Source organism: Penicillium cosmopolitanum, assembly GCF_028827165.1.
Source record: "Penicillium cosmopolitanum strain IBT 29677 chromosome Unknown utg000004l:1.0-4361866.0:1.0-4365735.0, whole genome shotgun sequence".
Lineage (NCBI taxonomy): Eukaryota > Fungi > Ascomycota > Eurotiomycetes > Eurotiales > Aspergillaceae > Penicillium > Penicillium cosmopolitanum.
The window spans coordinates 774,813-789,385 of record NW_026622674.1 but is presented as its reverse complement, the minus strand read 5'-3'; the positions used below and the strand labels follow the sequence as shown (position 1 = coordinate 789,385).

The 14,573-nt window shown below is 50.7% G+C and overlaps 5 protein-coding genes across 5 annotated transcripts; 4 read left to right on the top strand and 1 right to left on the bottom strand.

Moving 5' to 3' along the window:
* Positions 1 to 584: 584 nt before the first annotated feature.
* N7509_001732 (uncharacterized protein) lies at positions 585 to 1,221 on the top strand (the record flags this gene model as incomplete). Its single annotated transcript, XM_056626369.1, has 2 exons — positions 585 to 1,029; positions 1,091 to 1,221. The coding sequence occupies 2 exons, from the start codon at positions 585 to 587 to the stop codon at positions 1,219 to 1,221; spliced, it is 576 nt and encodes a 191-aa protein (XP_056492164.1).
* A 1,170-nt stretch (positions 1,222 to 2,391) lies between these two features.
* Positions 2,392 to 3,464, top strand: N7509_001731 (polyamine acetyltransferase; the record flags this gene model as incomplete). The annotated part of the gene is made up of 4 exons (XM_056626368.1): positions 2,392 to 2,637; positions 2,703 to 2,783; positions 2,917 to 3,369; positions 3,429 to 3,464. The coding sequence occupies 4 exons, from the start codon at positions 2,392 to 2,394 to the stop codon at positions 3,462 to 3,464; spliced, it is 816 nt and encodes a 271-aa protein (XP_056492163.1).
* An 863-nt stretch (positions 3,465 to 4,327) lies between these two features.
* N7509_001730 (putative GTPase NOG1) lies at positions 4,328 to 6,622 on the top strand (the record flags this gene model as incomplete). The annotated part of the gene is made up of 5 exons (XM_056626367.1): positions 4,328 to 4,348; positions 4,431 to 4,539; positions 4,664 to 4,765; positions 4,819 to 6,512; positions 6,581 to 6,622. The coding sequence occupies 5 exons, from the start codon at positions 4,328 to 4,330 to the stop codon at positions 6,620 to 6,622; spliced, it is 1,968 nt and encodes a 655-aa protein (XP_056492162.1).
* Positions 6,623 to 11,102: 4,480 nt separating this feature from the next.
* Positions 11,103 to 12,990, top strand: N7509_001729 (sugar porter family MFS transporter; the record flags this gene model as incomplete). Its single annotated transcript, XM_056626366.1, is given in 4 exon segments — positions 11,103 to 11,313; positions 11,387 to 11,502; positions 11,586 to 11,983; positions 11,997 to 12,990. The coding sequence occupies 4 exon segments, from the start codon at positions 11,103 to 11,105 to the stop codon at positions 12,988 to 12,990; spliced, it is 1,719 nt and encodes a 572-aa protein (XP_056492161.1).
* A 420-nt stretch (positions 12,991 to 13,410) lies between these two features.
* N7509_001728 (NAD(P)-dependent oxidoreductase) lies at positions 13,411 to 14,434 on the bottom strand (the record flags this gene model as incomplete). Its single annotated transcript, XM_056626365.1, has 2 exons — positions 13,411 to 14,313; positions 14,387 to 14,434. The coding sequence occupies 2 exons, from the start codon at positions 14,432 to 14,434 to the stop codon at positions 13,411 to 13,413; spliced, it is 951 nt and encodes a 316-aa protein (XP_056492160.1).
* Between the last annotated feature and the right edge of the window lie 139 nt (positions 14,435 to 14,573).

Sequence of the window (14,573 nt, the reverse complement as noted above, 5' to 3'; positions counted from 1 at the left end):
TTCCTCCGAGTCTGTTAACCATCATTTTCCTAGCAATGTGTACTATGCCTTTGAAGCTCCTGCGATGACTATCCCCGTGTGTATACTGCACGATGGCAGCCTGATAGTCTCGGAGGACGGACTCGGATCCGGAGATCTCTAGTTTGAGACCGAATGACGGACACGGATATCTCCAGCCTGAGTCACCTGGAGATGGTCTCGGACTCGGGGATCTCTAGCCTTCGGAAATCACGGACGGACTCGTCATTTCGACAACCGATTGATCCGTTTGGCCCTCCCTACCTTCACCTTCTCCCTCCTTCTCTTCTTCTCTTCCTCTCTCCCTCTCTTTCTCTCTCTCCTCACCACCATCTTTTCCCACAATCCTTCTCCAGAACTAGCAAGGTATGTCGTCTCCCTTTGGATCACTGAATCATTCATGCTCATTAACTGACGGTTTGATTTTCGAAGCTCAAACACACAAACATCGTTCCTACAAGGTATGCATGTGAGAGAAGATTCACACCACAGAAACCCGGACCAGCTGCAGCCACTGTGATATGAATGACCTACTAACAACTGACAGAATACCTCACTGGTTCAAGATGAAGTTTATCTTCACTCTTGTTTCCGTCCTGGTCCTTCTAGCCATGATGGCTGAAGGACGCAGCCTCTACCAGGGCTCACCCGCTGCCGTTCATGATGAACAGTCTCTCAACGATCTGGCCAAGGACAACTCTGGCACGATTCTCTACGCGAACAATGTCGCTCGAGCCACGGTGACTGAAGGGCTTACCCGCTACCACACCGCGCCCCCAAGCGATGCCGTTATCTTTCACGATGAGCAGTCCCTCAGTGACTTGATCAAGGTCAACCCTGACACACTTCTCCACCCTGAGAACGGAGGATACTACCTCAAGAACATGGAAGAAGCCGTCATTGGCGTCGCCGCCGATGGCCTCTGTGATTACCTTGGTGCATCTTTTGCGTTCTTCAATGATGATGCTGGGGCAAATGTTATGGAGGAGCCTGAGTGTTTGCATGAAAAAGGTACGAGAAAGTGTCCTGCTCCTGTCCCTCAGTGTCCCGGGGCTGGCATGAGAAAATGCAGTCCTAAGGGCTGTTGTCCTATCTCTCTCGCAAACGGCTGTTTCGGTTCCCACTGCTCTAGTTCTGGGGATTGCCAGCACCGAGGTTGTGTTACATGCACTCACACGAAGTTTTGTCTTATCTAGATTGTGATGGCGGTGCTGCCCTCTTGGCAAGCTGCTACGTTACCCGTTGCAACGATTCCGGAGACTGCCATAATAAAGGTTGTCATGTGTGTGCCCGCCACCATCTTTGCCTCATCTAGACGTGATGGCGCTTTGATTTGAGATGACGAAGCCAAAGGTCTGATCAGCCTTTGACTTTGACTTCTTACAATTTCCTGTTACTTTTCATTCTAATGACTTTTCATTCTTGTGACTTTTCATTCTTGTGACTTTTCATTCTTATAACTTTTCATTCTTATGACTTTTCATTCTCATTACTTTTCTATTCCTGTTACTTTTCATTCTTATGACTTTTCTATTCCTGTTACTTTTCATTCTTATGACTTTCATTCTTATGACTTTTCATCCTTATGACTTTTCCTCCTCATGACTTTTCATTTCCTGTTACTTTCATAATTCGATTCAATCTTCGAAGGTACTACCTAGTACCTGACTTCTAATTTCTATTCATCAGCAGTAGCATGCCGGTAGTATGGTAGTACTAGTATGGTACAATGCTGACCGCTTTGGTGGTACTGGGGAGTACTTTCCACGATAGGGCGATCCCGCTACGATGGCAGTACCGATAGGTTCCAAAGGTTCCCCCACCCCCCGCCACCTTCCCTGCCCATCTTCTTCTTCTGCTTCCTGTAATCCTCCGTTTGAACAACTACTATACTGTCTCCTTCCACTTGAGGTTTGTCTTTCCTCCTTTGCTCTCCCTTTCCTCCCTTTGCTTTTGGTCCCGTCTTGCCCTGCCCTTCATTTCCCTCTCCCTGCCCTTCCGACACCCCCTCCTTGCTCCCACACTGGACCGCCTGCGTCGCAAATTCTTATCTGCAGCCACCAATCGCAGCTGCAGTGAATGATGACCTCAGTCATAGCACTGAAGGCGGCGTGAGGCTCGAGGCTCGAGGCTTGACTTCCCATTTCTTTGGCCAGCTTTGTCCACCTTTTGTCACCTGCATACTCCGTACTAAATCCCCACCGGTCCAGATTTGCATCCCTCGATCCCCCCACCAATACCACCCACTACTTAACCAGGACCCCTGCAAAACCGACCCTGGACGTGCGTTGCTATCCACACGCGATCACCTTCCCAACCTTCAATTAACACCTCGTCGACTCCAGTTTATAACGCCATTTTTCCCTCTTCACCATGTCCGATCCCAGCGACCGATCTTCGGAGTCCATGCCCGGCCCCGAAACCTCTGGTCTGAAGCCCTTGTCCAACATCGAGGATATGGCCCTGCCGAACCCCAGCAATAGCGACCTGTCTCGCTTCATGAGCCGCGCCGGTATTTCTCTGTCCAATGGCTTCCCCCTGGAGGACGACGATGAGATCGACGAGGAAGTGGATGAGGACTACGTCGCTGTCGACCAGGATGATGCCAATGACTACCCTGTTTGGTTCCGCCGTCCCCGACCCATCACCGCACCAAGCTCGATGAATTGCACCCCTTCGTTCAGCTACTCTCCGCGTCTAATGTCGAAGACTGCGTCGCGGTGGAGCAGGCGTTCCCCGAGAACGAGCGCTGCTCGCGTGACAAAGTAAGTACTCTTCTGATGTCAATCTCTTCTCCGACAGTTCGGTTGAATCACTGGATGATTCCATCAGACCAAGTGGAAGATGGTCAATGATCTGCAAGAGTGCGCCGTGGCTAACCTGGTTTCTGCTGAGTAGTTCATCTATCGTCTGAGCCGTTGTCCCGAACTTAGCCTGGGAATGTTCACTCTCCCCATCATCAAGGCTGGTGACCCCAAGCCGCCGGCGACACTGATCGGCCACATCATTGCCACCCGTACCTCGGCGCCCTGTGTCACCGACCGCTCCATGAAACTTCCTTCCAAGTGGGAAGGCGAGCGTTGGACTTTTGAGGATGGAGAGGCTGTTGGTCACGAGGAGGGTGGCGGTACCATCGCCATTCACTCTTTGGCCGTACTGGAAGAGCACCAGGGCAAGCAAGTCGGCAGCACCCTGATGAAGTCGTATATCCACCGTATTCGGGAAGCTCAGATTGCCGACCGGATCGCGATCATCGCCCATGACCATCTGGTGGATTTCTATAAGTCATTTGGCTTCGAGGACCATGGCGAGAGCAAGTGCCAATTTGGCGGCGGTGGTTGGAGAGATCTGGTAAGTTGATTCGAGGTTCATTGACGATTGATGACATATTCTGACTCGCGATGTTATAGATCTTGGAGCTTCCTCAAGAGCCGCTGCAGAACTAAGAACGAGAATTGATTCTACGGGTTTCTTTTGTTCGCATGCATCTTTTCGGCGTGGACCGTGTAAGATCAGGTTCGGTCTGCTGGTACTCCTTTTTGTCCGATTTCTTATTTTCAAGTTATTTTCCTATTTTATCTCTCATGTCCCCCTCAACGCAGTTCATGTCCGGTCATCGGTTTTGGTCTTCGGGCTCGAAAGAAAACGGAGTTTGTTTCTTTTTTGTTTCAGTTTTATTTCCCCCGTTTTTATCTCTTATTTCTTTTCTTTTTTTTTTACTGGGATGGGATTGTGATGGCCAGTCTTACGAGTCTCATGGAACAAGGGTTTGTGCTGGTCAGGTCGGCCAGGGTTTGTGTACCATATTCGGAATGCAATGTACATGGGCACCACCTTCCCTTGAAATATAAAGAATAAAACCTATAATTTTCGAAAGGGCGTGCATGATATAAGAGATGGATGCTACTAGTAGTACCTAGTAGGTATGTAGTACTAGCAGGATGTAATAATCTTCACGTAGATATAGCATGCCCAGGTGGCCCATATCTAAGCCTGACTGCCACCAACTTGAACCCTTACTTCTACCAATCAATCTGCCCACTGTACCATTCCCATAGCTACCAATATATAGAATCTGTCTAAACTCCCCCTCAATCGACCAACCAGACCGAAAATACCAAAAATACTAAAAGTGAAGAATCAACACTCGGTTAATCGCCACATCCAATCCCGACCCCCGCATTAGTTCACCGCCCGGCAGAAATGTCCGACAAACAATTTTTTCGTCGGGGAAATCAAATGAGCGGACCCCCCAACAACCTCCCACTCCAGAGTCAGTCCATTCCTTGCTTGACTCCTGTGGCCCATCATGAAGACTACTTGGAAGGATGTAAGTTACTCTCTTCTATCCACTATCCAGATATCTCCCCCGGTTCCCTCGAGAATATCCAACTGATCTTTTTGACCGCCAGATTGTGCCGGTGCCCACCAACCAGGAATTCCTGGACATCGTCCTCAGTCGTACCCAGCGCCAGCTTCCCACGCAAATTCGTGCTGGTTTCAATATCAGCCGTATCAGAGGTACTTTACTCTCATCGTTTATTCAAATCCGACTTCCATGGAGACCGAACGACAAAAAAAAGACGCTTCGGGCGATCGGTTTATCGATAAAGGGTTTATCGCTAATCAAATTTTCTTATGGCAGGTTTCTACACCCGTAAGGTCAAGTACACCCAGGAGACCTTCTGTGAGAAGTTCCAGGCTATCCTCGATGGATTCCCTCGTCTCCAGGACATTCATCCCTTCCGTAAGTTCTTTTCGCAATTTTGCTCGCTCGAGTGAGGGCTAATCGCCCCCCAGACAAGGATTTGATGAACACGCTCTATGATGCCGACCACTTCCGCATTGCTCTCGGTCAGATTTCGACCGCCAAGCACCTGATCGAAACTGTTTCCCGTGATTACGTCCGTCTTATCAAGTATGCGCAATCGCTGTTCCAGTGTAAGCAGCTGAAGCGTGCTGCGCTCGGTCGCATGGCCACCATCTGCCGTCGCCTGAGGGATCCCCTTGTCTACTTGGAGCAGGTCCGCCAGCATTTGGGTCGTCTCCCTGCGATTGACCCTAACACCCGCACTCTGCTGATTTGCGGTTACCCCAATGTCGGCAAGTCCAGTTTCTTGCAAAACATCACCCGCGCCGATGTCGATGTCCAGCCCTACGCTTTCACCACCAAGTCGCTATTCGTCGGTCATTTCGACTACAAGTACCTGCGTTTCCAGGCTATTGATACCCCCGGTATTCTCGACCACCCTCTGGAGGAGATGAATACCATTGAAATGCAGTCGATCACCGCCGTTGCTCACTTGCGCTCTGCTATCCTCTACTTCATGGATCTTTCCGAGCAGTGCGGTTACTCCGTCGCCGATCAGATCAAGCTCTACCACAGCATCAAGCCTCTGTTTGCCAACAAGATTGTGTTCATTGTCATTAACAAGGTTGATGTTCGCCGCCCCGAGGATCTGGATGCCGAGGAGCAAGAGCAACTGCAGAACATCCTCAAGGCGGACGATGTCGAGCTTCTGCAGGCTTCTTGCACCACCACCGAGGGTGTGAGTGCCGTTAAGAATGCTGCTTGCGACAAGCTGCTCGCTGAGCGAGTAGCCCAGAAGCTCAAGACCGGCTCCAACAGCGCCGCCGAAACCCCTGGTGGCCGTCTGGGCGATGTGCTGGCCCGTATCCACGTTGCTAAGCCCATGGGCGGCGTCACCCGGGAGACCTTCATCCCCGAGGCCGTCAAGAACCTCAAGAAATACGACAAGAACGACCCCAACCGCCGGACATTGGAGCGCGATCTGGAGGAGGAGCAAGGTGGTGCCGGTGTCTACAGCTTCGATATGCAGCGCGACTACACCCTGGCCAACCCCGAGTGGAACCATGACAAGATTCCCGAGGTGTGGAACGGAAAGAACATCTACGACTTCGTGGACCCAGATATCGAGACAAAACTGGCTGCTCTGGAGGAGGAAGAAGAGAAGATGCAGGCCGACGGCTACTACGACTCGGACGAGAGCGTCGAAGAGGCCGAGGATGCCGACAACCGTATGAAGGCCAACCTGATCCGCGAGAAGCGCGTCCTTATGAAGAACGACGCCAAGATGCGCAAGTCGCTCAAGAACCGCGCCCTCATCCCCCGCAGCGCCAAGGCCAAGAGGCTGTCCCAGATGGAGCGTGCGCTCGACTCCGCTGGTTACGATGTGGATGCCGCTGGCGACCGCGCCCGTTCCCAGAGCCAGTCTCGTGGCCGGACCTTGACTCGCGGTGATGATCACGATGATGATGCTATGGACATTGACGACCCCCACAAGGCCATTGCTCGCGCTAAGAGCCGCGCTCGCAGCCAGCCTGCTACTGACAGACGTCATGACGGTGTTACTTCAGCTACTAACAAGGAGAAGGCTGAGCGCATGTTCAAGCTGGGCCAGAAGCAGATGAACCGCATGGCTCGTGCTGGTGAGGCCGATCGTCACACCACCGCCGCTCTGCCCAAGCACTTGGTATGCTTCCTAATCCTTCCCACTTCTTTTTTATCCCATGATACATTTTCTAACGCAATTCAAAACAGTTCGCCGGAAAGCGCGGTATGGGCAAGACCCAGCGCCGTTAAGGGCCCCAGCCCCACTGCTACTGCTACGGGCGACGAATCAAGACTCATTCTTAATCATCGTCAAATTGGTTTCCATACCGGGTGCACAATGGTGTCGGGCGTTTGCGTTTTGTTTTTGATTTTGTCTCTCGTGTCATTATTCCCATTTTGACTCGGTTATTCTATACCCCCACGTTTCTGGGTGGGGGGTGTGTGTCTTTTTTCTGTGAATAGACAGTCGTCGTATGATCTGCGAGGGGAGCCTGTTTTCCAAGGTCCGCTCATTCAATAGGACCAAAAGTTCTTGACTTAATGATGTTGTATGTGTGCGGAAGCCAAGAAGTCGTAGTAGACGAATGAGTAAAAGCAGTAGTCATTTGGTGGCCGGCACTTGCATGGACCCCTACAGCCGTCCCGGTTGTTGGCAAGCACGTCCGCATAATATTCGAGCTCAGCCTCGACAAGAAGCTTCGTATGGCTCAGATTCGGGACGAGATCAAACTTGAAGTCCACTCCACGAGTTGCATCGTAGGAAACTCGCCGTCCGAAGACGCTCCACCTGGGCATACATCGCATTAAGAAACCCGCGAATCACTTTTCCGTCTTCAGTCCGTGACTCAACGATGCCATTTTTGCTGTCAAATTGCAATTAGTATATAATTGGAGGATTGGTACTGGCCAGATCTGCAGTGTCAATCTACCCTGCAGACGGGGAAAATACGAGATCGTGAATAGAATGAGGTGATTTATGAAAGTCGGATGATAAAGAGCGCAGTGTGGTGCTATGAAGGAGCCCCTTTATCCGTGAAAATTAGTAGGACTTTAAAGTTTCTTACGCATCAAAATCAAGACCGGAGTCTGCTTGCCAGTAATGGCCACCGAGAATAATGGGTCATTGACGATGTTGATCTTTTCGATGTTATGGCCGGCCGCAACAGACATACTGACAGGAGACTGGGGCTTGGGAAACATGTTCATATTCGGCGGACGTAATGGATAGATACAAATTGGAGATAGCATGCTATTATACTTACCAATGCCAACGGAATAGCTGACGCGAGACCGAGGTTGTGGTTCAGGAGTTATATCAACGATGAATAATCGTACCATTCTGCCAGGAAATGTCTACTATATCACTAACATTCATCATGAATCCATTTTAGTAGAGGATCGTGAAACATCTCCTAGTCAGACTTTGAAATTCCGCTATTTCGACCATTCCGCACTATACTATAAGTCATAGCTTTACTTGCCTTCTTCTCCGCCTCGCGTGGGCTACGAGATATGATTCAGCTCGACGAGAGAAAAAGTGGAGCATAAGATGGCCTTATTTTTCATTTTTGTGGACCTGTTATCTTTCCAATTTTGGATCTTTCTTCCTAAGGCGTCATTTGCTTTGGGGTGTTGGTCAATGCCTTCATCTTCGATCGTCAGGGTCCGGATGTCTCTGCGGGGTCTTCCCCAGGGTTGTTGCTTTCTTCAACGGGGTTCCGATTCAGCATGATGATGGAGAAAATGTGGACCCTCAGTGAGAAAGTTGAAAAAAGTACGGGTGGATGCAAGCAGAGTCCTGTTCAAAGGTGGTTTGCATGTATGCCCATCCTGCTCCGGCATCCAACCTGTGACTCGGAGTTCGTAGTATGCTCTCTCGGTAGCAGAGGGTCCCTCTATTCATCTTCTATTGTATATACATACCCAAAGTTTGGATAAAGGAAATTAAATCAACTTGAAGCTCTACCGTGGTTTCGATTGAATACTTCCGGTTTACGAGACAGCGGGAAAAGAATACTACCTGGCATGTAAAAAGCATGACCGAATCCAGGCCGCATGAGAAATAATCCAAGCTCCTTTGTATTGGCGACGTAGTACAAATATTCATCTTGGCCAGCTGTCCCGGAAATGATGACAACTAGGAGAGTCTCGTAGTAATGTTTGAGTCGGCATTCTGGGCCTGAGGACAGAGACACAAGGTGCCACCTTGCACCTACATTAGTCCCATGCACATGTCGTGCGACATGAAACCCGGGTCCAGGACAAGGGCCAGGCCTTGATTTCGACACGGAATGACCATGGAATGATGTGCCGCGACGTACGGAGTAGCAGGAGTACAAGCATCGGCTGGTCCGAGTATTTAGAATGGCTTTCTGTGTTGACTACTGGGATTTACGTATGTACGATTTGGATCCTGTGGGTCCAACGCCTGGATTTACGGTTTTGGAAATGAGGATGAGATCATTAAGCCTGTCTGCGAAGATATTATCCCGAGAATTGACCGCGGTGCATTGTGCTTCCGTCCACTGGACTCCCTGCTGGTGAAATTGTGTTTCATATTGGAAAGAGAAGGAGATTCTGGGACGGGAAAGCATTTAGAAGATACTAGCTGACGTAGGAAGATTCTACTTGGCTTTCATTATGTCAACTCTTAATGGTGAATGCCTACATATCTATTTTGAATAGTGTTCCACTCATGAATCGAGTTATGCATATGAGCAACTGGTCACCCAGAAGCTTTGACTGATGACCACGAAAACCTTGGGACATATGTATGACTGCCGGTACTTCGTACGGAGAACAGAGAGTCACATCGCCGCTTCATGGCACCTACGAGTACTCGTATGGAATGATCTTGCCTAGAATAGGTAGGCGCAGAGAAAAAGAAAAAGCCGAAAATAACCCAAGAGATAAGAAAGACCTCGCTTGTGAGCCTTCATTGGATAGTGACGACATTCAGCCTTGGTGGATACTTCGCACCGCATGAGTTAGGAAGGCGTGTTGGCATTGGTGGGCCTAGATGGCCCCTTTTCGAAAAATTTGAGCTATTTTTCGCCTGCCAAACTCGGTGGTCTGGCTCTTTTAGCGTGTGAAAATTTCCTAGCCAGTTCACCGCAGATCACGGAAGGGGCGTGGGCCAAGTGGGGCTCGACGAGAAAGGATTGTGTGGTTCCGTCGAGCCTCTCGCGCATCCTCTGAAGATCCCGTGTTTCGGGATGCCGAGTGGAAATTTTCGCAAAGTGCGTTTTTGGCAGCCATCTACTCCGGAACGAGGGTAAAAATTATTGTAGATGAATTATAGATTGATTATAATCCCAGAAATGCATGCATTCGATATTCTACATTGCTATTCTAGCTGCAGGACCCCTGTCGCAAGCCGAAAACAGTGCAGCATCGATCCCGAGTCGGCTCGGCGTCGGCGTGCAAACTGGACTCGGTGTGCCGATTTGGGCCAGGTGGGCCCGGCGAATGGCTCAACAGATCGGAAATCTCTGCGCGGTCGTCGACCGAAGGCTCACCGGCGGTGGGTCTAGCTTAACTTGAGCTCGAACCACGCCGACCGGTGCACCTATTCAGCGATTTCTTATCAGGACAGTTTTCAAAGCGCAGTTTGAGACCTGGATGGAGATGGTATAAGAACGGGGCTCTAGCCCAGTCTAAACTCTGAATGTCCGCGTGACATTTTGATAGATTTTCTTTTGTCGCGTAGATGTAAATGGATTATCAAGTCCATCGTAAGACCTCCCGGATTAAGCCAAGCTTTGTTCCGTGGCGATCGTCATAGTCTGAGACCGGCTCGGGCGACGGCCTGTTTTGCAGAAGAATCCACGGCGCCCCACTCGCCAAAGTAAATGGAAATTTTCTGTCGTGAGCTCCTGTTCCAACGTTTGCTTGTCGCAGGTAAACAGGAAGTTAAAAGGGGAAAAAAAAAGTCAATACAGAAGAAATCAAGGAGATGATTACATGATGACGAGCTCTTTTGATTTTTCACGGTAGGTATACCAGCATCATTGCATGTATACTATGTGTACTCGTAGCTGAGCTGCCAGTAACCACGGACTGTATCCGTGAGCAACCAGGCACTGCATTCTCATTCGTTCGGCACAGACCCAGCCATTACTCAATCACGCAGTTTTCTAGAAAGTGGCAAGAAGCTCGGCAATGTTTTCGTCTACATACCAACGATCGTGGTTCGGAATTCCTCGTGTGATTGCATGGCATGCTTGCTGAGACAATGTCTTTAGAGATCATAAGAAAAATAAACAGAAGATAAATAAACAAACGATAAACAAAAGATAAACAGTACGAATTCCATAGTTCTTGTAGAACTGACAGTTGTTTACTAGTATGCCTATACTTAGTGGTAACTAAGACACAAACGGGCCTCACGTGGACAGACCGCATTCGGGTCTCATCTCCAGAGACTCTTCAAATGCCATTCTCCACCCTCTTCTCCACCCCAAGAACCCTCCCCTCTGTATGGAGTATGTGCCCATGGAGACGAAATTTCCCTCCCGCCCCATCCCGACAAACGTGGGACGCGAGATCCGGGCCCCCGTTTTGACTGCCATGGTACCCCAAGGGGGAGTCCGATTCTCCGCTAACCATGTCTCATGCTATTTATTTGCTCCCTTCCCCTGCCTAGCCCGCAGTCTTTTTTTTTCTTTCTTCATCCCTCTCTTCCATTTACCCTCCGGCTTTCACCACTCCCGGTTAGGTAACTTGCATCATGGGTGTCGGCAACATCATGGCCCGCTTCAAGGGTGGTGAGGACTCTCAGTTCTCCTCCCAGGCCCCTACACCTGCTCGCGCTGATTCGACTATCGCCGAGAAGGATGAGGGCATCATCGATGATAGCCCCGTCAAGTACCTCACTTGGCGCTCTTTCATCCTCGGCCTGTGTGTCTCCATGGGTGGCTTCATCTTTGGTTACTCTACTGGTATGTTTCACTACATAGTGGCGGGAGGGAAACGCAGCCCATGGATGAATCATGACGTTAACTCGATGACCAGGTCAAATCTCGGGTTTCACTTCCATGACCGACTTCAAGGAGCGCTTCGCGGAGTACAACGAATCTTCCGGTGAATACGTCTTCAGCAATGTTCGCAACGGTCTTATTGTTGGTCTGGTAAGTACGCACTGGCCATCGCCATCGTCACCTCCACCTCCACAAACAACACAAAAAATGGACCAGGACTGACTATCTGACAGCTCTCAATCGGTACTATGATTGGCGCCCTGGTGGCTGCCCCCATTGCCGACAGAATTGGCCGCAAGCTCTCCATCTCCTTCTGGGCTGTTATCAACATCGTCGGAATCATTGTGCAGATCACCACTCAGGATAAGTGGTACCAGGTCGCCCTTGGCCGTTGGGTCATGGGTCTTGGTGTCGGTGCCCTGTCCAGCGTTGTCCCCATGTACCAGTCCGAGTCTGCTCCCCGTCAGGTTCGTGGTGCCATGGTCAGTGCCTTCCAGCTGTTCGTCGCCTTCGGTATCTTCATCTCCTACATTGTCAACTACGGTACCGTCCACATCAACTCCAGTGCCTCATGGCGCATCACCATGGGCATTGGTTTCGCCTGGCCCCTGATCCTGGGTATCGGTACCCTGTTCCTTCCCGAGTCCCCCCCGTTACGCCTACCGTCACGGCCGTGTTGAGGAGGCCCGCGAGGTCATGGCCAAGCTCTACGGTGTTCCTACCAACCACCGCGTTGTTGCCCAGGAGATGGCCGACATGAAGCACAAGCTGGATGAGGAGAAGAACGCTGGAAATGCTGCCTGGCACGAGATCCTCACCGGTCCTCGCATGTTCTACCGTACCATGCTTGGTATTGCTCTGCAGTCTCTGCAGCAATTGACCGGTGCCAACTTCATCTTCTACTACGGAACCAGCATCTTCCAGGGTGTTGGTCTGAGTGACTCCTTCGTTACCCAGATCATCCTGGGTGCCGTCAACTTCGGTATGACCATGCCCGGTCTGTACGTTGTCGAGCACTATGGTCGCCGTAACTGCCTCATGGTCGGTGCTGCCTGGATGTTCATCTGCTTCATGATCTGGGCTTCCGTCGGTCACGAGGTTCTGCACGTCAACCCTTCGTCCCACCCTGCCGGTGTTGCCATGATTGTCTTCACCTGCTTCTTCATCGTTGGTTTCGCCACCACCTGGGGTCCCATTGTCTGGGCCATCTGTGGTGAGATGTACCCCTTCCGTTACCGTGCTACCTGCATGGGTGTCGCCACTGCCGCCAACTGGACCTGGAACTTCCTCATCTCTTTCTTCACCCCCTTCATCTCCAGCTCCATTGACTTCCGCTACGGCTACGTCTTCGCCGCTTGCTGTTTCGCTGCCATCCTGGTTGTCTTCTTCTTCGTCAACGAGACCCAGGGCCGTACCCTTGAGGAGGTCGACACTATGTACGTCCTGCACGTCAAGCCCTGGAAGTCCGCCAGCTGGGTTGCCCCCGAGGGCATCGTTGCCGACCTCCACGCTCCCCGCGAGCCCAAGGAGGGTGCTAGCGAGCAACAGCAGCACGAGACTCTGATCGCTGAGCCTACTGAGGTTGTCGAGTCTTCTCAGCCTACCCAGAATGCTGAGACCACTGAGACCCGCGAGTAAATTTCTGGCTTGAAACAAAACAACTTCGATACAATACCCATCAACGGGCCAATAATGGCTTTATGTACTTTTTAGTGATATGATTTCCGTGTTAATATTTGAAAACTCGGCCCTTGCTACAAACTCCTCAATTGGAGACAAGAATTGAATAATGGCATTTCCAATCCATACCTACCTACTATGATCTAAATTTCCTTTAATATGTTGTAACTATCCTTCGAAGACAGGTCGTATTAATCTTACTTCCATTCCAAGGTCAAGTCTTATAGGACCGACTGCCCGGGAGAGAATTTCCAGTCTCGACTACCACTATACAGAAGCAACCTTAGAACTTGAAGCTCAATTTTGGAAGAAACATCACATCATATTCAAAATAACACCTTTCTTTATCTGCATGGTTTAGTTATACTATACGTTCAATTACTTATTTTCCTGATTCTCAAACTTCATTCCCGCAGCCTTCCTAGCCGCACCATAAACACCCGCAATATCCCCCTTCTCCCCCTTCTCCGTCTTAACATCCTGCAAGAACGAATCGGTAACCTCAACATTCCGCATCCGCTGACCACCCTCCTTTGCCAGACTAGACGCATGACGAAGATCCTTCCGAGCAAGATCAACGGCAAACAAAGGCTCATCCCGCTGATAATAATCACCACTAATCATCCGATCCGCATACTTAGCAAAAGGACCGGGTGCAAACAGATCCAACCACTGCTTCAGCGGACCAACGCCCAGTCCTGTAGATTCAGCCGCAACAACCGTCTCCGCCAGCACCCCAACGGTATTCAGGATAAATGTGTTGCCTAGAACTTTCAGCGTGGACGCCTTGCCAACGTCGATGTCGTCGCCTGTTCCGTCGGACAGATCGATGGTCGATTTGGCAGTGACCCCCTCGAAGAATGGCTTCGCTTTAACAATAGCGGACTGTTTACCGGCTGGTACGACGATCAATTGTCCCGCATCGGCCATGTTCGGTGCACCGAAGACCGGGTATGCGACAAAGGATGCGCCCCGCGCGGCGTAGGCGGCTTCTGTGCGTCGTGAGGTGTCCGGGTGGACGGTTGAGCAGTCGACGAAGGTCTTGGTGGACAGGTCGACGGTTTTATCAGCTAGGATGGTGTTGGTGATTGCGTCGATGGCGGGGTCATCGCCGACGCAGGTGAAGATCACATCGGCATTCTGCACAGCTTCTGAGAGCGACGTAGCGACGGTTGCGCGGCCGTTGAGGGTTTCGGCATGGGCACTTGCGCGAGCTGTGGTGCGGTTGAAGAGGATGAGACTGGATTGAGGACCCTTTTGGGCGATGTTGGTGCTCATGCCCTGTTGTTCATATCATTGTTGGTTAGTCTCGGCCGGTGGGAAGAGGGAGGTTGTGTAATTCAGGTAGTCTTACCCGGCCAATGTTGCCGAGGCCAATCCATGCGACGCGAATTCCGGACATTTCCGTGCAATTGGGTGATTACAGTAAGTAGTTGATATGTGAAGGTGGCAGAGCTGGGAATTCCGGATTTAAGACAAGCTTCGACGTGGGGCAGCGTGGGGTAAATCGGGGGAGGAAATCGACGTCGGGCTCAGTTCTT